This window comes from Mercenaria mercenaria, chromosome 5 (genome assembly GCF_021730395.1).
Source record: "Mercenaria mercenaria strain notata chromosome 5, MADL_Memer_1, whole genome shotgun sequence".
NCBI lineage: Eukaryota > Metazoa > Mollusca > Bivalvia > Venerida > Veneridae > Mercenaria > Mercenaria mercenaria.
In genome coordinates this window covers 79,555,335-79,581,097 of record NC_069365.1, presented here as the reverse complement: position 1 = coordinate 79,581,097, position 25,763 = coordinate 79,555,335, and the positions used below count along the sequence as shown (strand labels likewise).

Genomic DNA, 25,763 nt, shown 5'->3' with positions numbered 1-25,763 from the left:
GTAATCGTCCCAATCCTACTAATGATTAGTTTCAAGTTGTTTAATCTCTGCATGCCCTTGACGATGTGAAGTAATTACTTTTAGTTACTTGTGGGTAAGAATGAAAATAATCAGAATGAAACATTTGTTTTGAAAAGTTGAGTCTTACATATTTTTATCACAAGGACTTTTTCAATCAGTAAAACAATAATTAACATACTAATATATGAATGGTTTTGGCCTTAGAAAATATCAACTCTGTTCATACAATAAACATTTATTTTCAAAAGGATAAGAGGAAAAAAGTAAAAAAAAAAAGACAAAAGAATGGTCACTTACACATAATTATAATAATGTATCTTTATCAATAAAAAGAAACATAGATTCTCGATATATAAAAATGGATCATTTTATAATGTAGAAAGAAATGTTCTTACATCCAAAGCAACATTAACAATATAATATGATGAAACAGTTTATCTAACAGTCATGCTAACATTTATATACACATACAAATAGACTCTAAAAAGCTTTAAAACACACTGAAACAAAATAAATTTTCTGAAAAAAGGTAACATATACAAAATTCATTTCAAGATTAAAGGGTCATAGTGGCTAACAGTTGTTTTCTATGTCTCATAATATTTCATATATCAATGCCGTAAGTTTGAATATTTGGTTAACACGGTAGGAAGTAATATTTAATATATTCCTTTTTATTACCTCCCTTTTATAACTCCTGACAGTATAAATTCATGTGCAGCATTGAAATTACTGCTTTTATAACCATGTAAATGTAAATATATTTATGTGGACATATGCTTTATGTTTTAAACATAAAATAAAAACACCCGGGAACTTCAGATAAGACTTCATCTCAGTACTACAGGTGGTCAAGATTTATTTTCAGTAACATTTTAAAGCCGGGTCATGATCAGATGTACCAGTAGCAATGCTGAATAAAAGAATGAGTACAAAAGCAATTTTGAGACAAAGATTGGCCATACATTATACTTAATTTAAATGTTTACTTGCCATATATAGATGAGCTGTATTTTAGCCACAGAAAGTAACATTTTTAAATTATCAACAGTATTTTCTTGCCTACCTAGCTGGGGAAAGACAGGGATATCCTGGTAGTAGATCAATTTACAGTACCTTTTCACTAACAAAAAGACATAACACATGAGCACATCTAGATATAATAATAATGTAGTTATAAACTATCTGCACCATTTTATAATGTAAAATATCTTTGAAATTTTGCAGTAGTAAGCAAGAAAAATGATCACAGTACATGTCAACCTGTCCTAACACTTGGGACAGCTTGACAGCTCCCCTTGTATGAAGGTTTTCTACAAAAAGGGGGAATAACTTTTTGATATTTTCAGCCCATATTATGAAGAAAAAAACAAACATCAAAGACATACACACATCTCTTATTACAAGGTAGTTTAAAAGCTGCAACATTATATAAAATGAGATAAAAAAAATAATCCCAGATTGAAAAACTGGGAATGTAAAACACAGAAGATATAATATATTGAAAACACATTGAAATGGTCTGATTCAGTTTTTAAACAAAAACTGTAACAAGAGCTGTTTGTAATACTTTAATAATGCCCCCATGGCAGCCCGTTGGTATTGTATGGAATTTTGTATTCTGCAACACTGACCATTGGCCAAATGACCTCAAAACAACAGGGGTCATCTACTGACTACTGGCAACCATCCTATAAAGATCAACAGGCAAAAAAATCTTTGATTATTGAGAAGAAAACATTTTCAGTCTCCACATTACTTTGACCTTAACCTTTGACCTACTGACTCAAAATGATAGGGGTCATCTAACAATTGTTCTATGAAGTTTGATGAACACGCAGATCAAATCACTCTTTAGTTATTACTGAATGGAAACCATTTTCAGTTTCGAGGTTGCTGTGACCTTGACCTTTGACCTACTGACCCATCCAATAAGGGTCACCTACTGATCACAGGCAATCATCCTATGAAGTTTGACCACTGTAATGCAAAGCATTCTCTAATTATTGAATGGAAACCAAATAATCTACCAACCAAAACAGACTGATCAACCAACAATGAGCAACACATTGTAACCCTCACCTTGGAAGTGTGGTATAAATATGGATGCAGAAACAGATGTTTTTGTTTTTTTCATTCAAAAATTACCTTTTTTCAGAAATTCTTAAAGATTTTTATGTGTCATGTAAGCTATAATCATTGCTTGATTATTCTAATTCAGCATATACCTATACTAAAGACGAGTTGTCATGCAATTAATACTTTAAAATATGTTTCTGCCATCATCCACTGTAAAACATAACAAGGTTGGCCTGCATTTAAAGGGGAACAACTCAAAATTAATGTCAACATTTTTGTTCTCAAATTGTTAGTTAATACATATCTTTTATGTTGTAATTTCTAACTGTAACTGAGAAATTTCTTACGTATATTTACATATATATATACAGAGATCACAAATTGAATTCAGCAACATTTTGTCTACAGAACACCAAAAGGATATCACCTAAATGATGACATTTTCTGTCAGCATCAACACGGTTTCTGACATTTTTTCATACCAGTCTAAAAATACTTTAAAATTTGTTTTAAAGGCGATACTGAGCAAAAAAAGACATAAAGAAATTTTAAGACATTACTGAAAATAAAAAATAAAGTAATGCTTCAGAAAGAGTTAAGTTTATAAATATGACACATGAGCAGCCTTCCGCTAGGGTAATAAATATTTAAAAAGATCACACTTTATAAGAAAACTGGAATATTTATGTCATGTGGTATAAATGATGAAAAGCTATTAGTGTAAGACAATATTCATGCCCTAGACAAAACAATGGCCCCTGCTCAATCTGACCAGGACAAACTAAATCGCTTGTTTGTTTGTTTTCGTTTTTTTTTGTAAAAAAGTTCATAAAAACCTGTAAAACTGAAAAAATATCACCAAAAATTTGAAAAGTAGTTACCAAGGTAATAATTATCCTTTTTTAAAAAGAATGCATTGAAAAGTACACAAAAAGCTAGGAGATTGAAGGGAGGGGGAGACTGTCTGCCTCATTCAAATTTAATAGGCGAATTTCTAATGAATAACTTATCATATTTAAAGTGGCATACACATGTTTTTCCAGATAAACATCAAAATCTTAAAAACCAGTTCTAAGCTGAAATTTTATGGGTACTTTAAATATGAAAAATATTACTACACGCAACCTGTGACTAAAACATCAGATAGCTTTCCTTTATGTTCTAAAAAATATGCAATTTATTTAAAGAAATACGGTCTAAAATGGACTGAATCACACTTTTAATTTACTACAGTAAAATTTAAATTTTTTTAAATTAAATTAAAAAATTCGAGGGCTGAACGCAATACTGTAGTAACTCCTATTAAATAAAGAAGGACTTACGACAGTATTGCGTTCAACCCTCATACTAATAAGAAATGAAAGTGCTTTCTTAATTTTCAAAACATTTGTCAATGACATAATCTGGAAGAACGTTCCACTACAGTCTACTATCTATCACCACCGACAATTAATCGAATCTTCAAAATGAAGCTTTCGCCAGTGAAACACAGATCTACCTATTAATGCTGATTTTTGTTTTAGTAAATTTCCTCATACAACTAAGAAATCTCAAAAATCTGGTCCTAAAATTCCTGGTTCCAAAACCCTTTCAGTGTCAGCTCAGATGCTGAAGAAATTCTGATCAATATCTGAATCTCAAAATCTGGTCCAAACATTCTTGGTTCCAAGACCTCTACCACTGATCAGATACTGATGGAATTTGGTACAATTTCTGGGTCCAAAACAGTGTACTGTGGGTTACGGTTCTTGTTTCTCTCCTTGATTGTCTTACTGCATTCTGCAAGGTCTGCTCGAAATCTAAAAGACAAAACAGAGCATAATCAACACATCATATGGACTATATAAACTTTCAGATGATCACAACTTGAAGACCTTGAAAATATACTGTAAAATCATTAATTTTTGTGGACAACTAATTTTTCTGGACTTCATAGTTGAGTTAATCCACAAAATTAAAATCCCAACAAACAAGTTAAAATTCCAATTCAATTTATGTTCAAAATTTGAAATTCATGGATTGATATCCGTTGGAAATAGTGCTTATTGGCAAAACAACCAAATTTTGTGTCCACGAAACAATCTTGCAAGTTTTAATGACTAAACTATAATAGGGTACTTCTACCTTCTTACATATTCTAAAAGTGGCAATATACAAAATATATTTACAAGGGAAAATCCTTTTTTTTTAATTTACAGTGTATTGAGTAACATATAATTTTGGTTCAGGAAAGATTTTATGGCAAATGACCTTCTAGTGTAGTGTCAAAGGGGAATAACTACATCTGCAGACAAAAAAAAGAAAAAAAATACATTTTTTTTATCATTTTTTAGCGACTGAGACTATGCTTTTAGCATAATCAGGTATCTGAATGATTCTTTAACAAGCTAAACTGTGGATATCAGGAGCATTTACTGATGTTCGACCATGAAAATCTCATGCAAATGATAAATTTTAAAGTATTTTACTGAGTAGCAAAATTTCTATCAGGATTTGAACAGACCTAAAGGATTTAAATCAAGCAAATAAATCATTCCTTAATGATATATCATAATTTTTATAACATATTTAATATAATAACAATGATGATGGCAACCAATTACAATACTTTTAAACTATACCAATGAAGGAAAAAGTCTCACTCCTATTATTTCATTCTAGAAATTTATGTGAGGGATTGATTTTCATTAAATTGCTGTTCCTGATTGTTCATGTAATTCTTGAAAATTTGTAATTTGAATACTTACAAGGGAAAATTGATGACTTTAAGGAATAATTTAGACTGTTTTTAAATTTCAAAATATTTCATTAGAAAATACCTCAGAAATATATCATAATTATGTTCTAATAACAGTAATAATGTACTCACTCATCTACGATTTTTCTCGCCTCTGGTTCAAAGATATACTGGACTTCAAAATCACCAAGACTTCTGGTTCCCCTCTGACTGAGAATTTTGGTAACAATCATCATATCCATGGTTGTTGGCTTGTCTGGTAACATGTTCAAGATATGACTCTCCTCAAGTGGAGTCTGAAAAGTAGAAGTATCGAATTGTTTGATAATAATTTGTTGAGTGTTGTTTTTCAACAGTATTTCATTTATGCAATTGTTGGCAGTAAACCTAACCAATATTCCTGGTTTCTTTACCAGTTTTAACCATTTTCCATGAATAAATGCCAACTTCCCCACATGAATCAGAGGTGGAGGATGAAATGACTTGACACAACATCTTGTATCAAATTGTCATGACTCCGAGAACATACACCTCACCAAGGATTCAAACTCAACTCTGCTCTACGTAAACCAGTGCTCTCCCTATGGAGATAAGTGGACAGGCTTGTTTGATAATAAATCTGTACTTTATCCAAAAAAAAAATAATAATAATGGAAATTCAATTAAGGAAAACAGCTTTTCAGGAAAGTAACAGATTGTATTTTGTATTTTCTTTTTAATTTTTCACACTACTGTAGCAGCTATTTTTGTTTAAATTTGTCATACATGATTCATTAAGTTTATAATTTAAAATCACAAACTATCTTTAGACAATTTGTTACATCAGTGTTTCATGCATGGTTAGAAAGAAATAACTGTTTATATAATTCCATACTTGACTTAAATCAACAGGATATAAATTTACATAATTATCACAGATAAAATCTACGGAAACAGAGTTTAAAGTATGAAGTTTTCTCTATTACTTATTTAGGATAAAACTACAATCCCTTTAATGTCAGATCAAAATGTAATGAAATTAAGTTTTTTTTAAACACTGGTTTTGCATGCTTCATGCAAACAATTTATACCTTTAAAATGGAATTATTTTTACATTGTTACCTTATCTTTTGGTGGTGTTCCCTTCAACAAAGCTGGATAGTTAGGTGGGAAAGCATATTCATCATACTGCGGGAAATTGGTTGAGGCATGGGATACACTACATGTAAAAACTATTGATGTAAGAACTGTATACAGCTGGTCCTTTGATGAGAAATTGCCATTTCCTGGTATTCCCTGTTAAACAATGCAAAAAAAATTAAACCAATTGTAGCAAAAATCTCTAGCTTAACTTGAATCAATGCCTGATTGTTTCTTTAAAAGTCTATACAGTAGCATGGAATACTGAGATTTCTGTCAGTGCTTTTCTGAGAATAAAATTAATTGAAAACCAAAACAAACGAAAAAAACCCAGAAGGAAGACCTGATCAAAACTTTATGGTTCAGCCTCTGTGTGTTTTTGCATGTCTCAGTCTATGAATAATTTCAAAAACAGTATCTCCTGTTTAAATAGTAAGGTCAAATGTCAAATCTGAACTACAAATTTCTGTAAATTGTTAAGGCATTAAGTTTTTCAGGTAATATGAGTTTTAAAAGCTCTCAACAAAATAAATACATTATCAAAATTTCTTTTCAATTTTCATGTTTTTTCATCAAGCTATTATAAGAAATGCAACAATTTGCATAGACTGTTCACAAGAATAGGATTTAACGAAACTTCGTTATCAATATACTAGTAGATTAAGTCACTGGAGCTTTTCCATGTACGTTTTTTGTTAATTGTGGGCACAATACTGGAAAATAGGGCAAAAAAAACCCCCAAAATTATCAGAACGGCAGAAACAAATGCTAGATGATTCGAAGCACTGCATTTCAATTAAGATTTCTTTTCTAAAATACAAAACTAAGTCCTTTACCAGTATTCCACATCCTCCCTTTTCTCTTTCTTTCACAAGTTCTGCACCCCAACCCTGTAACTCCCAATCTCCAGTGATCTTATCTGTCGTATCTGAAATTTGTTAAAGAAAACCATAAATGAGCCGTGCCATGAGAAAACCAACATAGTGGGTATGCGACCAGCATGGATCCAGACCAGCCTGCGCATCCGCGCAGTCTGGTCAGGCTCCATGCTGTTCGCTTTTAAAGCCTATTGGAATTGAAGAAACTATTAGCGAACAGCATGGATCCTGACCAGACTGCGCGGATGCGCAGGCTGGTCTGGATCCATGCTGGTCGCATACCCACTATGTTGGTTTTCCCATGGCACGGCTCAAATTTACACATGTCAATCTTCACTTTCACAGATATACGTAAGCATGCAATCCCAGTTTTCAAAATTCAGTCTCTAAAGTTTGTATGCTGCAATAATCAGATTTTAAAGAAATATCTTAGGTAACAAAATATGACTGATCCAAGGATAAGTGTAAAATAAGTCTAATAGCAATATTCTTTGCATTTACGACTTCTTTTTAAATTAACTTCTGATGGTGAAATGTGTCATGATTTTGTATTACATTTCCTGAAGTATATTTTCTGTTACCGATATCTTTTCTTCAGAGTCATATTTTTAGCTTAAATTTCAATGTCAACTTGATCTTACTGTTTGTCAGAAAAATTTCATTTTCCATTAATCACCAGTATTTAAACTCCAAGAATGATTGATTAAAATTGTAGTAACAGTTTAACTTCAGTCTATCTATTAAACTTATCCAAATCAGTCACAAGTCTATATTCATGGAAAAATAACATTTATTAGTACCAGAGACCACACATACATGGTCTTAATCCTCTTGACCCTAACTAAATTAAAACCAAAGCCTGTATTCATCCCCATTTAAAGTCTAAAACATTGACTTAAGAACAGTACAAATATTCAATTTGCTGAAACTCTCGCTACAGCATATTCATACTGCTGAAATTTTGCTGAGCCATTTTTAGCTGCAGAATGAAGGTTCCTGGCAGAGCAAAATGAAAATTAAGCATTTAAAAGTCTAAGTTTTAGACATTTAACATTGATAAATATTGTCCCAGAGCTTTCCAAGCTTAGTAGTTAACATCTTATCTACTAAACATTAACTGTCAAGGTGTCATTTTCTTAGAAGTTTTTCCATCAAACAACAGTATAATCTTACCATAGTATAAATCACATATTTCTTCACATATTGTTGTGGCATGTAAACAAAAGGGCTCATCACGGAAATGTACCAGCAACCAGAGTGTCATACCTAATGAATAGGTGTCATTTCAAACATAAGTCAACTCCTTGTAATTAGTAAGGTTTAAATTGTCAATTTGAATAAAACAAGGCCGCTTGGGGTGTGACTCTCATCTGTTTTTTTTGTATAAAGAAATATTGTCCTACCATGATTTCTAAGTCTAAAAGGCCATCACTCTGCAAAGCAGGATAGAGTTATGTTTTTGATTTGCAGTGTCCATTATGATGGTGAAAAATGTGAATTTTAAACAATAGCTTTGATAGTTTATGAAAAGCTGACTTAACATATATTCAACAGAAAATGATTTTTCTAAGTCCAAGGGCAATAATTATTGCAAAAGCAGTGGAGTTATGTTCTTGTGTACAGGGTCAGCTTATGTGGTGAACAAGAGTTGCAGTTTTAGCATAGCTTTGATGTTTAAGAGAAAAAGTTGACCTAACTAAAACTTAACCAAGAAATCTGATTTTTCTAAGTCAAAAGGGCCTAAATCTTGCAAAAAGCAGGATGGAGTTATGTTTCTTGATGTACAGTGTCCACTTATGATGGTGAAAAACTGTTGCAAGTTTTAAAGCAATAGGTTTGATAGTTATGAGAAAAGTTGACTTAAACATATATTCAACCAGAAAATGATTTTTCTGTTTTTTGTACAACATAATTCAAAGCAAGATAATTTCTTCATACGTTTGTTGAAAGTATAGTTTACATACTTTAATAAAGTACCTAATAAATACAAGTACGACCACCGTCAATTGCCTAACTATTAAAAGTGATAAATGTAACTGTTAGAACAAAAATCGTTTCCACTTAGCTATTTTTATTTTAGAATCTGCAATGTTGCATAATCAGTGATTATTATTCATCAAGTTGAGTCATTCAACATTATGTGATCACTTATTTTTAAACTTCTGAACATATTTCATTTGTGCTGAGCTACGAACGAAGTTGCATATAAGTTCATAATGTGCTATGTTGCTCTGATAAACTTCTGCTGTCATTTTTTTTGTTAGAAATTGTGAAAAGGCAATCAAATAATTGTCTGTTGTCCTTTTGAAAATTTGTTTTTTTTGTGATTATCTTTTTAATAAAGGCACCGTTGCGGGTGCTGAGTCATTGATTTTAAATTTGTGTTAAGAATTGCCTACACTGATTTTCTAAGTCAAAGGGCCATAATCTTGCAAAAAGCAGGTAGAGTTATGTTTTTGATGTACAGGTCCCTTATGTGGTGAAAAACTGTTGAAGTTTAAAGCATAGTTTGATGTTTATGAGAAAGTGACTTAAACATAATCAACAAGAAATGTTTTCTAGTCAAAAGGGGCAATAATTATTGCAAAAGAGATGGGTTATGTCTTGTGTACAGGGTCAGTTAGATGTAAACAGGTTGCAGTTTAAGCATAGCTTTGATTTTAGGAAAGTTGACCAACATAAAACTTAACAAGAATCGAATTTTCTAAGTCCAAAAGGGCCATAAATTTGCAAAAAGCAGGATGGAGTTTGTTTCTTGCTGTACAGGGTCAGCTTATGATGGTGAACAAGTGTTGCAAGTTTTAAAGCAATAGCTTTGATAGTTTAGGATAAAAGTGACCTAAACATAAAACTTAACCAAGAAAACTGATTTTTAAGTCCAAAAGGGGCAATAATTTGCAAAAAGCAAGTGGTTTGTTTCTTGATGTACAGGGTATTTATGATGGTGAATTAGAAAATAAAACTAAACGTTTCCAAGTTTCAAAGCTAAAGCTTTGATAGTTTAGGAGAAAAGTTGACCTAAACATAAAACTTAACCAAGAAATCTGATATTTTCTAAGTACAAAAAGGTGGCCATAAAATCTAGCAAAAAGCAAGAATGAGTTATGTTTCTAGCTATAAAGGGTCAGTTTGATGGTGAGACAAGTATTCCAAGTTTCAAAGCTAAAGCTTTGATAGTTTAGGAGAAAAGTTGACCTAAACATAAAACTTAACCAGGCAACGCTGACGCCGACGCCGACAACCGCTCAAGTGATGACAATAACTCATCATTTTTTTTTCAAAAAATCAGATGAGCTAAAAACTAGTACACTTGGTTAGAACATAGAAAAATTTCGTTTCCAATCTTGAGGCTACATTTTCTATCTGATTTACAAGAAATCTGGTCAAAGTGTTTGTCTATAATGAAATCAGTGGAAATTGTGACTGATATTCTACGGCATAAAATCTAAGTTGCAAGGTCATTTCATCCAGAAACGGTATTAATGCTCTAGAAATCACATTAATTTTTTAAATAGATCTTCATGAAACTTATATTCTTTATCTAGTTTTGTGCTGAACTGCTACCTTCATGAAACAGTAAGTCATGCCATATTCAAGGTTAAACGTTCATGGTAATGTGAGCTTTATAGGGCCATTTTGCCTCTCTTGTATAAAAATATCTTCCATGACCTGTTCATATTCTGTTTTGTGTTTAAGAAATAATGTAAGGGAATAAAAAGTGTAAATCCATAAAAATACTATTTATAGTCTACTGTTTGATCCACCTTTTCTGAAACAATGTTGGTTTTTTTCTGTGATTTATTTCTTTTTTAATACAAGAGCACCGCCTTGCGGGTGCTGACGCTCATCTGATTTTTTTTGTGTAATAGAAATATTGTCCTACCCATGATTTTCTAAGTCTAAAAAGGGCCATCATTCTTGCAAAAAGCAGGATAGAGTTATGTTTCTTGATGTACAGCGTCCGCTTATGATGGTGAAAAACTGTTGAAAGTTCTAAAGCAATAGCTTTGATAGTTTATGAGAAAAGCTGACTTAAACATAATACTCAACCAAGACAACTGATTTTCTAAGTCCAAAAGGGGCAATAATTATTGCAAAAAGCAGAATGGAGTTATGTTTCTTGATGTACAGGGTCAGCTTATGATGCTGAACAAGTGTTGCAAGTTTCAAAGCAATAGCTTTGATAGTTTAAGAGAAAAAGTTGACCTAAACATAAAACTTAACCAAGAAATCTGATATTTTCTAAGTCCAAAAGGGGCCATAAATCTTGCAAAAAAGCAGGACGGAGTTATGTTTCTTGCTGTACAGGGTCAGCTTATGATGGTGAACAAGTGTTGCAAGTTTTAAAGCAATAGCTTTGAAAGTTTATGAGAAAAGCTGACCTAAACATAAAACTTATAATAACCAAGAAATCTGATATTTTCTAAGTCCAAAAGGGGCAATAATTCTTGCAAAAAGCAGGATGGAGTTATGTTTCTTGCTGTACAGGGTCAGCTTATGATGGTAAACAAGTGTTGCAAGTTTCAAAGCAATAGCTTTGATAGTTTAAGAGAAAAAGTTGACCTAAACATAAAACTTAACCAAGAAATCTGATATTTTCTAAGTACAAAAGGGGCCATAAATCTTGCAAAAAGCAGGATGGAGTTATGTTTCTTGCTGTACAGGGTCAGCTTATGATGGTGAACAAGTGTTGCAAGTTTCAAAGCAATAGCTTTGATAGTTTAGGAAATAAGCTGACCTAAACATAAAACTTAACCAGGCAACGCCGACACCGACGCCGATCAAGTGATGACAATAACTCATCATATTTTTTTCAAAAAATCAGATGAGCTTATAAAACAATGGCATAAATATTATACAGCTTTTTAAAGATTGCAAAAGCAAATCAGTGCAATCAATGAAGACTGTAATGGTCTGAATCTTACAGATCAGCTCACGCGGAAAACCCACTTTCCGTTTTTCCTCGAAGGAAAAATCTTGCATAGCGAGGAATTCCTCCGAGTACTGCCTAATTCTGACTCGGAGTACCGACTATTATAGTTTTATTACTTTAGCGGAATTTCGTCGAGTCGCTCCGAAAAATTACTTGACGGAACTCCGAGTCGAAATTATACAGGTAACACTATAATGATTTCCGGTATTTTATGGCCACTCTGCGCGACTCCGAGTTTGTAATAAACAATAAATCGGTCATTTCGAGTGCCGCGAGATGACTTGACGAAACTTCGAGGCAGTATTTCCTTACTTAAACGGATTTTTTTTTATATAATTAGCTTGTTCTTTTAATTGCATGAAATTAGTGTGAATTTTGATATTGAAAAAGTTTCTGACCATGCGAATTAGATTAAGAAGCATATCATGTATATCATGTATAATAAATTAAATTATTAGTCATAACGAAATTAAACAAACTTTCAAATCACCGCCGTTAAAAGAAAAGTGATCTGTTAATTTTTTAACTGCGAATTATATTTAGAGAAAAAGTCATGTTATAATTTGTGCACTAAATTAAGAATAATTTATAACTAGATAAACTTTAAAATAACACCCGCTAAAAGTAAATTGTTTAGTATGATATTGAAATACATGCGAATTAGATTTAGAAGTAAATTTTTGTAGAACGGACTAAATTATTAATAATATATAATTAAACAAACTTCCAAATGACCGCCGTTAAAGACAACAGTTATGTTACATTTTGATATAGAAATAACTTCTCACTTTGCGAATTTAATTTAGAAATAAAGTCATGAAAAATACACTAACTTATGAATAATTCATAACTAGATAAACTTTAAAAATACACCCGCTAGAAAGTAAATTGTTAAGTATTAAGAAGTATATAAAAAAAAACTGTAAAAAAAATATACTAAAAAACTTTCAGATAACTGCCGTTAAAGAATAGTGATATGTTAAATATTTTATTGAAATAGTTTCTGACAGCGCAAATTAAATTTAGAAATAAACTGATGTAAAATGGACTAAATTAGAAACTGTATAAAACTAGATAAACGTTAAAATAATGGCCGTTAAAGAAAAGTGGCCTTTATAAATTAATGAAAATTATAGGAGAAATGATTATTTGTCATTATGAAAATGGTCTTTCTTTTATTCATTTGGAATGAATTATAAATAAGATAAAAAAGCTACTGCCGTATCCGCTCAAAAAGTGATAAAATATCATATGTGAACAGAAAAATTTGGTTAATTTTAAAGTAAGATAAGAAATACTACAGTATTATTTTTATTTACAAATACTATGTTATTTCGCGTATCACCATGTAAAATATAATCATCCTGCTCCGAATAATCTGAAATCTGTCCTCAAAGTTACTCGAAGGCCCATTTAAATTTGTATAGGTAATAATTTATTTGTCTCGGAGACACTCGAAGGAATTCCGTCAAGTGACTCGGAAACAAGAAACCAATACAGGTGTATATTCGGCTAATTGGATTTCATCTCGAGTCACTTCGAGGATTGCCTTCGAGTGACTTCGCATAAATCCTCGGAGTCAGATAGCGAAATTTCTTGACGGAAAATGGCTGACTCGAAGAAACTTCGAGTCGGAACCTTGGTACTCGTTTTGGCTATACTCCGAGGATCGTGTAGAATGGGTTTTCCGCGTGAGCTGATCTGTACATATCACCCATACAATTATGAATTTTTAAGTCTCAACCTCTGATTTACACCTTCACCTTGCTAAATGTCTTGGTCCATCCTTCAACTTGGATAGTACCACTTGTTTATCAAAGGGGTGTCCGCTGAAAATGTACTGACTGAATAGCAGACATGCAGGCTGATCTTGGTCTGCTCCAGTCGCAAAGGCAGAATCATAACTGTCAGCAGGCTAAAGGTTAACAATTATATCTAAACAGAGTATTAATAAGCCATTTACCCCTCGTTTTTTCAGATCTTCAGGTAATGTTCCTTCAACATCCATCCTCCAAGAATTCAATCTGAAAAATAGAAACAATACATTTACTTGTGTCACAGACACTTCAGACAAAGTTAAGGTTCAAAACATTTTCTATTTAGATATGGCAATATTGCCAAATGATACAATGTCCCCACTTAATGGAGCTAATCACATTTAGCATTATTTTATCTATGTGCCTCTGAATATTGACATCTGACTTCGAGTTTTAAGTAAGTAAAAACATTTCACATGGATCACTTGTAGGTTTGACATTGAGCTTTGGATCCAGGACTTGCAAACTTGCAACATCTGATCCTATTAAACGTTAATTTTGTGCCACTAATAATCACAATCCCTCTATCCATAAATGAGCCGCGCCATGGGAAAACCAACATATTGGCTTTGCGACCAGCATGGATCCAGACCAGCCTGCGCATCCGCCCAGTCTGGTCAGGATCAATGCTGTTCACTAACAGTTTCTCTAGTTGCAGTAGGCTTTGAAAGCGAACAGCATGGATCCTGACCAGACTGTGCGGATGCACAGACTGATCTGGATCCATGCTGGTCGCAAAGCCACTATGTTGGTTTTCTCATGGCACGGCTCAAATGAAATTATATGCCAGTTAATACTGGATTTACGCTTAACCCTTACCCTGCTGAATTTCTATAATGAACTTGTCCATGTGTCAATTTGGACAGTGCCACTAACTGTTAAAAGGGGTGCTTACCAAAAAGATACTGACTAGCGAAAAATGCAGATCTTGATCAAACTGCATGGATGTGCAGGCTGATCATGATCTACATTGGTCACAAATCAGGATCAACTGTGTTCAGCATGAATAGGGTTAAGGATCAATGAAAACAATAGGGAAAATTATGTACTCTCCATTATGTGATTTCCGCATTTTCTGTTTTTTCGGGAAGTTATGTGCGCTTTGAGCTACTTTACATCTGAAGAATGCTTGATGGCCTATGGAGAATGTGTGTAATCACAAGGAAATTGCATTCAATAAAATAAATTTTCATTACAAATGGGCATACATCTTTTTCAATGTGATGCTTGAGTTATAAGCTGATTATGTTGCAGCGAGTAAATTATATACGTACCCTCTTCTGATGAGTTCAAACATGCCCTTGATACCGATGTTCATTGTCTTGTCCACCCAACCATTGGGAGATACCAGCAACTCTAAACCTCGACTGTGAAAAATAGAAGTGAAATCATGGCATGTACCAAATGAATGCTTCCTACACTGCATTATATATGACTTGTAATATAACTGAAACTCACAAAGTTCTTATAATTCATTGCTAATGAAGCAAATCTTGCAATAGGAAGTCTGACCAACAATCTTTGCAAATTTAATCTTAGACTGGACGATTACTATGTTCAAAGTAAATGTCTATCTTTTATAAATGTTCACCAATGTACACAAATGTAGAATGACTTTTGTTGTAAGTGCATGTTTAGTTGGCTAAAAATCGATTTATTTATTAGAAAAATTCTCAGTATTAACAACATAAGTAAAAACTTATTCCTTGAAACTCGGTATCTCGAAGTTGCAAGGGGATGAACAAAGTGCTTCAGTTATCCAGGATTCTGAATGATCCAAACAGCCAGGGAATGCTTGAGTGAGCCCAAGGCCCAAATTCATCAACATTTAAAGTCAGAATCTTAAGTCTTTAATGAAAGAACGGCAAATCTTAAACTTGCCATGATTCTATTTCTAGCTAATGTAAACTAATGGAATTTAATTGAGCAGATTTTTGCTGCATGATACACATTTGAGCCGCGCCATGAGAAAACCAACATAGTGGCTTTGCGACCAGCATGGATCCAGACCAGCCTGCACATCCGTGCAGTCTAGTCAGCATCCATGCTGTTCGCTAACAGTTTTTCTAATTGCAATAGGCTTTGAAAGAGAACAGCATGGATCCTGACCAGACTGCGTGGATGCGCAGGCTGGTCTGGATCCATGCTGGACACAAAGCCACAATGTTGGTTTTCTCATGGCGCGGCTCAAAATTTGGTGCAATTTTTCATCACAATCTGTGAAAATTTAAAAATGATAGCGAGAAATGGAAATTAGCATTCTGAAGTAAAGTTTCAAACTTAAAATGTTCATGAATATAAGCCCTGACAGGACTGGTGTTTCAGTGTATGTTATAGAAAACTAAAAAGAATGAATAATACTTGACAATAATGTGCAGATTTCGAATGAGAGATAAGGCACATGCCACTTAAAAATTGTCTGAACATGTGACTGCAATCATTAACTTAATTCTTTACCGAAGGATAAACACAACAGATACAAATGTACTCACGTATTTATGGCGATAAGGTAGAGAAAATGAGGCGCAAGAAGTTTGAACAGCGGATGTGATTGTGAAAGATTTCTATGTGTTACAACCGTGACGCCCTCCATCAACAAATGGGTGAAACCTGAAAAATGAAGTTTCATATGATTCGTCACTAGGTCTATGATAATTGCCAGTTTCTTAACCAAGGAAAGGGACCAGTAAAAACAACTGGCAATTGATGTAACCTCTTTATGCTATTTTGTCATTTTCCTTTTCCTATGGAAAACCATGCGCATGCTGAGCTACATCTACAAATGCTGCATAAGTGGTTAACATCGAGACACACTTGCTCTGGTTATTGCTCTCCACTACCTTATAGAGATAGTATCATTTTCAAAACAAAGGTAGGGAGTTAAAAAGATTTAAAATGCATGCAAATATCAATATATTTCTCAAAAACAGATATGAGCCATGCCATGAGAAAACCAACATAGTGGGTTTGCGACCAGCATGGATCCAGACCAGCCTGCGCATCCACGCAGTCTGGTCAGGATCCATGCTGTTCTCTTTTAAAGCCTATTGGAATTGGAGAAACTGTTAGCGAACGGCATGGATCCTGACCAGACTGCGCGGATGCGCAGGCTGGTCTGGATCCATGCTGGTCGCAAACCCACTATGTTGGTTTTCTCATGGCGCGGCTCATATATCTATAATATTTTATCTTATGAGCATTTAATATTTTCATATAAAAGAAAATTATGAGATCAAGGAAATGTAACTCTTCTTGGACATGTAGAGCAAAAACATCAAAGGGACATAATATATTGGATATTCAGTGATTTGGAATGGAAAACAATGATCCATTATACTGTTTGCTAAAAATAACAGAACATCTGGAACAGTCCAATAACCTTAAAGTATACATTCACAGCATTGTGTATGCTGTAATAGAATGCAAATACTTAAGCTCTACCTGGGACTAGAACCCAGGACCTCTCACACCAAAAGCAGACACTCTTCCGCTCTGCTAAAACAACAGTGTACAGCTAGTCAATGTAACTGCACCCTTATTCTCTATCTGACTACATAACATGAACTGGAACAACTTTGTGACATTTCAATTTCGGAGTACTCCAGATTATCGGTGCATTGACTTTGTTAGCTAGAGGCAATTTTTGTGTAATGAAAAATTGTATTATTATTTTTCTACTATTTTTGTTTAGTCAAAACTTTCTCTGACATGTTTTTAAGAGTATGAACTTATTAAATGGCAGTGCCAGTGAAATATAACTTACACCAATTCTTTTATATTTGCCCTTTTAGCAGCAGGCAAATGGCAAAGAGCAAGCTTTGGCAAAATTTCAGGAATAATTTTACAATTTTGAGAGGATTTCAATCGATAGGGAATTTTTACTCATTACTGGTGCATGTTTTAGTTCCATGATATTTACAAAAATCAAGTACATGAAGGATTCTTGTACAGTCTCGATCTATACTTTTAAGACCAAGCATACACCTTGGTGACCTTGACCTTGGGTATAATGGGCCCAGCCCCTGCAAATACTTTGTTTGCATGCTGAACGATGTTAATAGTAACAAAGAAAAACAAAGGTTGCTGAAAACTTTAACTTTCGCCGATGCCAAGGCAAGTAGAATAGCACCCCTTTTCTCAGAGTAGTGGAGCTAAAAATTTCCTTTCGATTATGTATTCTCCATATTTCTGCATCCTCCCATATGAGTAGGAATGCTGGTATGAACTGTATGAACTATGCTGGACAAAATACCAAAGGTGCCCCTCTAGGTATTATTTCAGACACAAGCAAGAATCTTGACAGAACCACTAACCACTTAGACAAGGCCTATGGAAAGTTTTCTTCCTTTAAGACCCAAGCAGGGCCTGAACCTATGAAAAAAATAACAAGGGATTCAAAGTCATCAAACTTAGCAACTCAGCCTTGGATGCCCCGATAAAGTCTTATATGCAATCACAAGAAATGTGAGCAAGCATTTATGCAAATCATATTTTTATGCAGAAGATTTTTGCACCAAATAGCTATCACTGAATTTCATTGGAAGCATTATATAATTCTTGTGATATTGGGACTGAAAATCCACTACTTGGCGTGGCCTTTAAAAATTGATGCAACTTACCTAAATGAGTGAGTGACTGATGAACATTGGCATCTGCATTGTTGAACCACATTTTTGCTGTCATCCATACATATGGAGGATCGTCTGGCAAAAACACCTGTGCAATAGGTAAAATATCTTGTTACTGCATCATGTCGTACTCATGCCTAAAAAAATAATTCTTTGTTTCCAGTAACATGCTCAAAAAAATTAGGGTAGGTAGGTCGGAAAATTTTTTTTTTCTGGAAATTTTTTTTATAAAGGGAGACTTTTTGGAAATTATTTTTGTGTCAAAAAATTAATACAAATAAGGGGGTCATGCCTTTAGAGCATCAGGAAGTTGATTTTTAACATCACTGACCATGTTTAAAGCATAAAAGGTGCAGTTTGGCAACTTTTTGTCAAAAAGTTGAAAAAATTATTCTCTAAAGGCCATAAAAACATTTAGGGTCAGGCCAAAAATTTAGGGTAGGTCGGGATACCGGAAACAAACAATTTTTTTTTACGCCTCATGAAACAATTTCTTGAATGTTCACCATTAAACAGTTCTGGTATAACATTTATCTGTCTACTTTTAGATTAGCAACTTGAGGTATAGTGCACAAAGGAGTGGGGAAGAAAAGGACTAACCCCTCTGTCAGATTTGAGGGCATGTTGGGGGGAGTATCTTTCCAACCTACAGCTCTAGCCTGGGCAGAGTGTGACACAGTCTGGAATGTTTGGGATTCTGTACACCCTCTCCCCATTGCTCTTTAGCCAAAAAATCGTAATTTCATCAATATTGAACTGTTACAGTAGACAACAGAAACAGGAGTGAGGTGCATTTATAAACTAACTGTCCAATTGATACAGACTTAAATACTAGATTTCTGTTGGGTTTTTTTTACATATTTTAATGAAAAGTGTGATAAATATACTTACAGGATTATCTGGTGCCTTTTCTTGGTACAACTGTATCGCTATTGGTACCAGATGATAGTGACTGTTCATGAAGAACAGGCCAATTGGAACACATGACTGAAAATAAAAAACAACCAAAGGATACATGAAGAAATTTTCAACGGAACAGAAGTCTAACAAATACCAGTGTTGGACACATAAAAATAGACAGAAAACAAAGAAATCACAAATAGTTGCAACTGAAACAGTAATACAGTTGAAACGTCAGTATCTAGAATACCAAGAGATCAACATTTTTTATATAATGTTTTAGTTCAAGATATTTAAAATTCGACCTACAACGATATTTTGTGCAATGTGTTTTCTGGATGGGAGCTACAAACAATGTCTTTGAGATCGGAATTTTGAGATTTTTTTTATTATTACAGAATTTCGAGATATCGAGTTTCAATTGTATATGATAAGTTATACAGTTTAATCTTAATAGACCTTCAAAGGTAATCAAATCCAAGTTAGACTGAGACTGCATAATAAGAAAACAATAAAAACATTTTTTTTTGTTCATCTAGAGCAATTTCTTAACTTTTCTTCATTTTTTTATTGTATCAATACAAGTATTGGGTCTAATTCTGTATTGATTTTTCAGACTTGTTATTACTGAAAGAAAACTTGTATCGGGGATTAACCTTTAGCATTAACTGGCAGCAAGTGGTTCTGCCTTTGTGACCAGTGCAGACCAAGATCATGGTCTGGCTCTGCACTGTTCGCTATTCAGTCACTAAATTTTCAGTGAACACCCCTCCAAATAATAAGTGGTACTGCCCAAATTGAATGATGAACCAGTCCATTTTAGAAATTTAGCAAGGTAAGGATTAAGGACAACAGTGCTAACTCTTACATGGAACTGGTATCAGTCTCGGATAGGAAATGTTTGATAACTGAGAAATGGGTAATCAAACTAAAATGCAGTTTTGCTGATTTCAGTCTCTCTCTCATCTCCAGTTTGGTAAATTTTAATATTTTCTGTGCAATAATGGCAAGTGTCCTCAAATGAAGAAACTAAACAGGAAGTATATTTAACTAGAAGTATTTCTCAACAAAAAGACATCAGATTCTAATATTCCGCAATCCTATGCCACCTGCCATAATATTTTAATAAATTAAAGTAGATTTTGAAAATAAATATTGTTAAAACCGAAAAGACATCATTCTGGATGATGAGTTTTTGATTTTAACCTCATGACTCAAAAATACCAAGGTGTGCCAGTAATGTGTAGGTGTGAAAAAAAAATCATAGTAGGAGGGACTTGAAGTGGAAAGGGGGGCTAAACTTATAATACAGGTATCAAATTTTATTGATCTTTAAGAGATTTTTAATCCTCCCCCTCACTGCTGCACAGGTTAAAGCTCAAATCATTATCTTGGATTAAATTCTGCAGGTAAGAAAGATGAAACTAAAAATTTAAAACATTTCTCTTTAATCGTCCTGAGTACAGAATTAATTTGCATAATTTAGATTCATTTAAAACACAAACAAATATTTCATGGGGTATTGGTCAACAGTTTCATTGAATCAATTCACATGATCAAGATTTCATTTCAAAAAAAAACACACACAAAAAAAAATGACCACATAAACATGTTCAGTATCTAGTATGAAAATGGAAACTCTAAAAAAGAAAAATGTCAACAACTAGGCTATCAGATAGACACTTTAAAAGATTATAAAAATGGTAGCAGTGGCTTTGAAAATAGCTTTCACACGATTAAATGACCACAAATATTTATCATCTTACTGTCTGTGGTCAGGCAAACCTTAAAGTAAAGATTATTTCCTTCAATTTATGTTAAATTTACCCTTTAGTTAGAATATATCTGTGTGTGGTAAAGCATATTGTGGTATTTGTGTTACGGTATACCTTTGGTTATGTGACACTATCTGGATAATCTAAAGTAACTCAGACTGACAGTGTTTTATTTGCTGTTGGGTTTTATGTCTCACCAACACACTGATAGGTCATATGGCGACTTTCAAGCTTTGCATGGAGGAGAAAGTCCATATAGGTACCCTTAAGGATTTAATTTCAGGCATGGGTGGGGCACTTGGGTGGAACCACTGACCTTTTACAAGCCAGCCGAATGGTTTTCTCACAATAACTGAAAGAATTCTACACTTCTGACAGTATTTCTTGATTTTCTACTAATTAATAACATGCTCCCCATGCACAAACATATAACTGCCAAACTGTGACTTGAGCACAAACTTACTAAATTCGATTTAATGAGCCTTATTAAAGCAAATCAGTCAATTGTTTCTTTCATGAAAATATGATGCCTGAATTTTTCTGATCTGATACCTGCATTATTCCCAAACCTTGTCTGAATATCTCTTCTTGCTTCAATGTTGAATTCTGGCTTAAAGTGGCAAAGTTCAGAACAAGTAGAGAAACATTTTAACACAAGGCAGTCTGAAAGATAGCTAAATCCCCCGCCACTGCTATGGATAGTGAAAGGGTAAACCTTTGATTTTAGCTGTGACCTTGACCTTGAACTGACATGGCTGACTCATGAATTCTGCACAATGTCTTGATGAGGTGATCATTTGAAATCCTTCAAGGAGTTTAGGAGATATAGAGCGGACACAAAATGGGAGGCTCAAACCTTTGACCCTAAGTTGTGACCTTGACCTTGAGCCGGCATGACTGACTCATGGGTTCTGCACATCGTCTTGATGAGGTGATCATTTGACCCAAGTTTCATGAAAATCCTTCAAGGAGTTTAGAAGATATAGAGCGGACACAAAATGGAAGGCTCAAAACCTTTGACCCTAAGTTGTGACCTTGAACTTGAGCCGGCATGGCTGACTCATGGGTTCTGCACATCGTCTTGATGAGGTGATCATTTGACCCAAGTTTTATAAAATTCCTTCAAGGGGTTTATGAGATATAGAGCGGACACAAAATGGCAGGCTCAAACCTTTGACCTTGAGTTGTGACCTTGACCTTGAACCAACAAGGCTGACTCATGGGTTCTGCACATCATCTTGATGAGGTGATCATTTGACCCAAGTTTCATGAAAATCCTTCAAGGGGTTTAGGAGATATGGACCGGACACGATTTTGTTACGGACGGAACGACGGACGGACGCAGACCATTTCTATAATCCCTCCGCCATGGCAGGGGATTAAAAAATTCAGCAGTTTCAAAATGTTTAAATAAACAAAAATAGGACTGTGGTTAATAGAAATACAAGGTACAGTGCACCCTGCCTGCACATGGAAGACCAAAATGTGTTTGTTTTACACAGGTTGTTGCTTTACAAATGTCACGTTTATTTACTTGAAGATCTAGTCATACATGACTGTGAGGTCCTTGTTCTTTCAAGGTGTCAGTATCAAAGGAGATACTTTTATCCTTATAAAGGAGGTACTTGCTCTTTGAAGGGTTAGACTATATGATTATAGAATATCATTGGATATGAATGATGACAAATTATCTTTAAGCAAACAAAAATTTATATTAAAAAAAAAGACCCACGGAAAGCTTTATGTAAACAAACCAAAACAGATTTACATAAATTTACATGTTATTTTGCCTCACAAACAGATATAACTCCCATTATCTTATCAAAATATTATGTCCTAAATACCAAAGTTTTTATTTACAATTGTATACAAGTATTCACAAAATAATGTCATTGTCAAAAGTGAGGAGTATTTAGTTACTATATTTGGTCAAATTCAACTGACCCCCCACCCAACCACAGCCCACAATGTATGTTCTATCACATTTATTTGTAAGTTGATTTTTAACCAAAATAATGAGTAACTTCGGCCACTGTGATTAAAGAGACATCATACAGAGAACTATTTCCGCCCATTTTGCAAATAACATGTTAAAAAATAATCGTACAACAATTTGTAAGTGGGAAGTCATAAAAAAAAAATGTCTCGGGCAAATATTGTGGTTATCAGCTGACAAAATTTTATCTTAAAATAGCTTGATTTTGTAACTGATGGAAAAGGAGCAGATGAGCCACGCCATGAGAAAACCAACATAGTGCATTTGCGACCAACATGGATCCAGACCAGCCTGCGCATCCTCGCAGTCTAGTCAAGATCCATGCTGTTTGCTTTTAAAGCCTATTGCAATTAGAGAAACCGTTAGCAAATAGCATAGATCCTGACCAGACTGCGCCAATGCGCAGGCTGGTCTGGATCCATGCTGGTCACAAATATTCTATAATAATTTTCTCATGGTGCGGCTCAGATATTTTTTTGCCTGCCTTTCACACATTAAAATCAGCAGAGATGAACATAAAATCCGAGATAAAAGAAAAATGTCATCATATACTGGTAGGGAGATTATGACACTGCCATGTGTCTAACAATCTTCATTCAAAATTTAATAAAAAAAACATAGACATGATAAAACCTTTTTTCCCCATAACCAGATTCTATGTTAAATTATCACACTTATATTTTCAAGCCTAAATGTGTGAAATAGAAAGATTGATCCTGTGATCAGATTTCACTACTTCATTTTAATAATTTCAATAACAAATCTTGGCTTAAATCTGGGTCAACAGGCAGGTATTTTGTACTGTATATTACCAAGCTATATCTTGAGAAAATCAAACCCATGTAGTAAATAAGCCTCTCTTAGTTAAAAATAAAAGAAAAAATATTAAAAGACCAAATGAATCTCATGAGCCACTGATGCTCGAGCAAGCTACATTTCACTTCAGTTTGATTTGTGACAGACTTAACCCTTACCTGGCAAAATGTCTGTAATAAACTTGTCTATCTTTCAATTTGGACAGTACCATTTACCAACTGTTAAAAGGGGTGCTTTCCAAGAAGATATTGACTGAATGGCAAACAGTGCAGATCGTGATCAGACTGCAAGGATGTGCAGACTGATCGTGATCTACACTGGTCACAAACTTTTTAAGGCAGAATCAATTGTGGCCAGCATAAGGCTTAACAAGAGCACCGCCTTGCGGGTGCTGACGCTCATCTGATTTTTTTTGTGTAATAGAAATATTGTCCTACCCATGATTTTCTAAGTCTAAAAAGGGCCATCATTCTTGCAAAAAGCAGGATAGAGTTATGTTTCTTGATGTACAGTGTCCACTTATGATGGTGAAAAACTGTTGCAAGTTTTAAAGCAATAGCTTTGATAGTTTATGAGAAAAGTTGACTTAAACATAATACTCAACCAAGAAAATGATTTTCTAAGTCCAAAAGGGGCAATAATTATTGCAAAAATCAGGATGGAGTTACGCTGCTTGCTGCACAGGGTCAGCTTATGATGGTGAACAAGTGTTGCAAGTTTCAAAGCAATAGCTTTGATAGTTTAAGAGAAAAAGTTGACCTAAACATAAAACTTAACCAAGAAATCTGATATTTTCTAAGTCCAAAAGGGGCCATAAATCTTGCAAAAAGCAGGATGGAGTTATGTTTCTTGCTGTACTGGGTCAACTTATGATGGTGAACAAGTGTTGCAAGTTTTAAAGCAATAGCTTTGACAGTTTAGGATAAAAGCTGACCTAAACATAAAACTTAACCAAGAAAACTGATTTTCTAAGTCCAAAAGGGGCAATAAATCTTGCAAAAAGCAAGATGGAGTTATGTTTCTTGCTGTACAGGGTCAGCTTATGATGGTGAATAAGTATTCCAAGTTTCAAAGCAATAGCTTTGACAGTTTGGGAGAAAAAATGACCTAAACATAAAACTTAACCAAGAAATCTGATATTTTCTAAGTACAAAAGGGGCCATAAATCTTGCAAAAAGCAAGATGGAGTTATGTTTCTTGCTATACAGGGTCAGCTTATGATGGTGAACAAGTATTCCAAGTTTCAAAGCAATAGCTTTGATAGTTTAGGAGAAAAGCTGACCTAAACATAAAACTTAACCAGGCAACGCCGACGCAGACGCCGACGCCGACGCCGACGCCGACAACCGCTCAAGTGATGACAATAACTCATCATTTTTTTTCAAAAAATCAGATGAGCTAATAAAATGACACAAACAATGTCAAGTGTTGCCTACCCATCCAGTGAAAAGATCTATTGTATCAATTTCGTTTTTTTCTTACTTTTAATACTTTTGACTTTTGTTATTTAAGAGACTGCTTTCATTTCATTCAATTATTTTCTCATTTTGAAATGCTAGAACTCTGACATTTAGTAGAGAGTTTAACAATTAACATTCATTGCATATTTCCACATGCATTAGCTATGCATAGATAATTTCTGAACCTAACCATTTGGAACGCTAATTGATGCTGCAAATTGACAAAAGATGCAGAGATAAAATTTTACAATCACCCATTAAATGCTAAATAAGGAAAGTTCAATATAAGTGTGCTGGGATCATTATATATCATGCTTGATATATCAGTCATTTCCTTAATAAAATATCAGCACTGTATGAATTTTTTGAATATATTTCTGCCTACAGGCGTATTTCTGCCCTGCTGCTGTATCTTCAATCGCGAGGACATCGAACAAGTGGATTCAGTACAGAATTTATCTAACGAGTTGAATACAGTTATTTTGCATGTCTCCAGCCAGCATGATATTCTTTAACCTTTACCCTACTGAATTTCTATAATGAACTTGTCCATCTTACAATTTGGACAGTACTATTAACTGTTAAAAAGGGTGCTTACTAAAAA

At 33.9% G+C, this 25,763-nt stretch overlaps 1 protein-coding gene across 1 annotated transcript in view; it reads right to left on the bottom strand.

The window, feature by feature from the left end:
* Window positions 1–244: 244 nt before the first annotated feature.
* The window catches only part of LOC123557731 (allene oxide synthase-lipoxygenase protein-like), a 71,075-nt gene continuing 45,556 nt past the window's right edge, over window positions 245–25,763 (bottom strand). The window contains exons 7-17 of the mRNA XM_053544710.1: window positions 19,104–19,199; window positions 18,204–18,300; window positions 16,077–16,194; window positions 14,859–14,951; window positions 13,731–13,791; window positions 13,414–13,468; window positions 8,008–8,100; window positions 6,793–6,884; window positions 5,939–6,112; window positions 4,970–5,133; window positions 245–3,899 (exon numbers count right to left, since the gene is read on the bottom strand). Of these exons, the coding sequence (XP_053400685.1) occupies window positions 3,785–3,899; window positions 4,970–5,133; window positions 5,939–6,112; window positions 6,793–6,884; window positions 8,008–8,100; window positions 13,414–13,468; window positions 13,731–13,791; window positions 14,859–14,951; window positions 16,077–16,194; window positions 18,204–18,300; window positions 19,104–19,199 (1,158 nt within the window). The 3' untranslated portion in view covers window positions 245–3,784. The remainder of the gene's footprint in view (window positions 3,900–4,969; window positions 5,134–5,938; window positions 6,113–6,792; window positions 6,885–8,007; window positions 8,101–13,413; window positions 13,469–13,730; window positions 13,792–14,858; window positions 14,952–16,076; window positions 16,195–18,203; window positions 18,301–19,103; window positions 19,200–25,763) is intronic.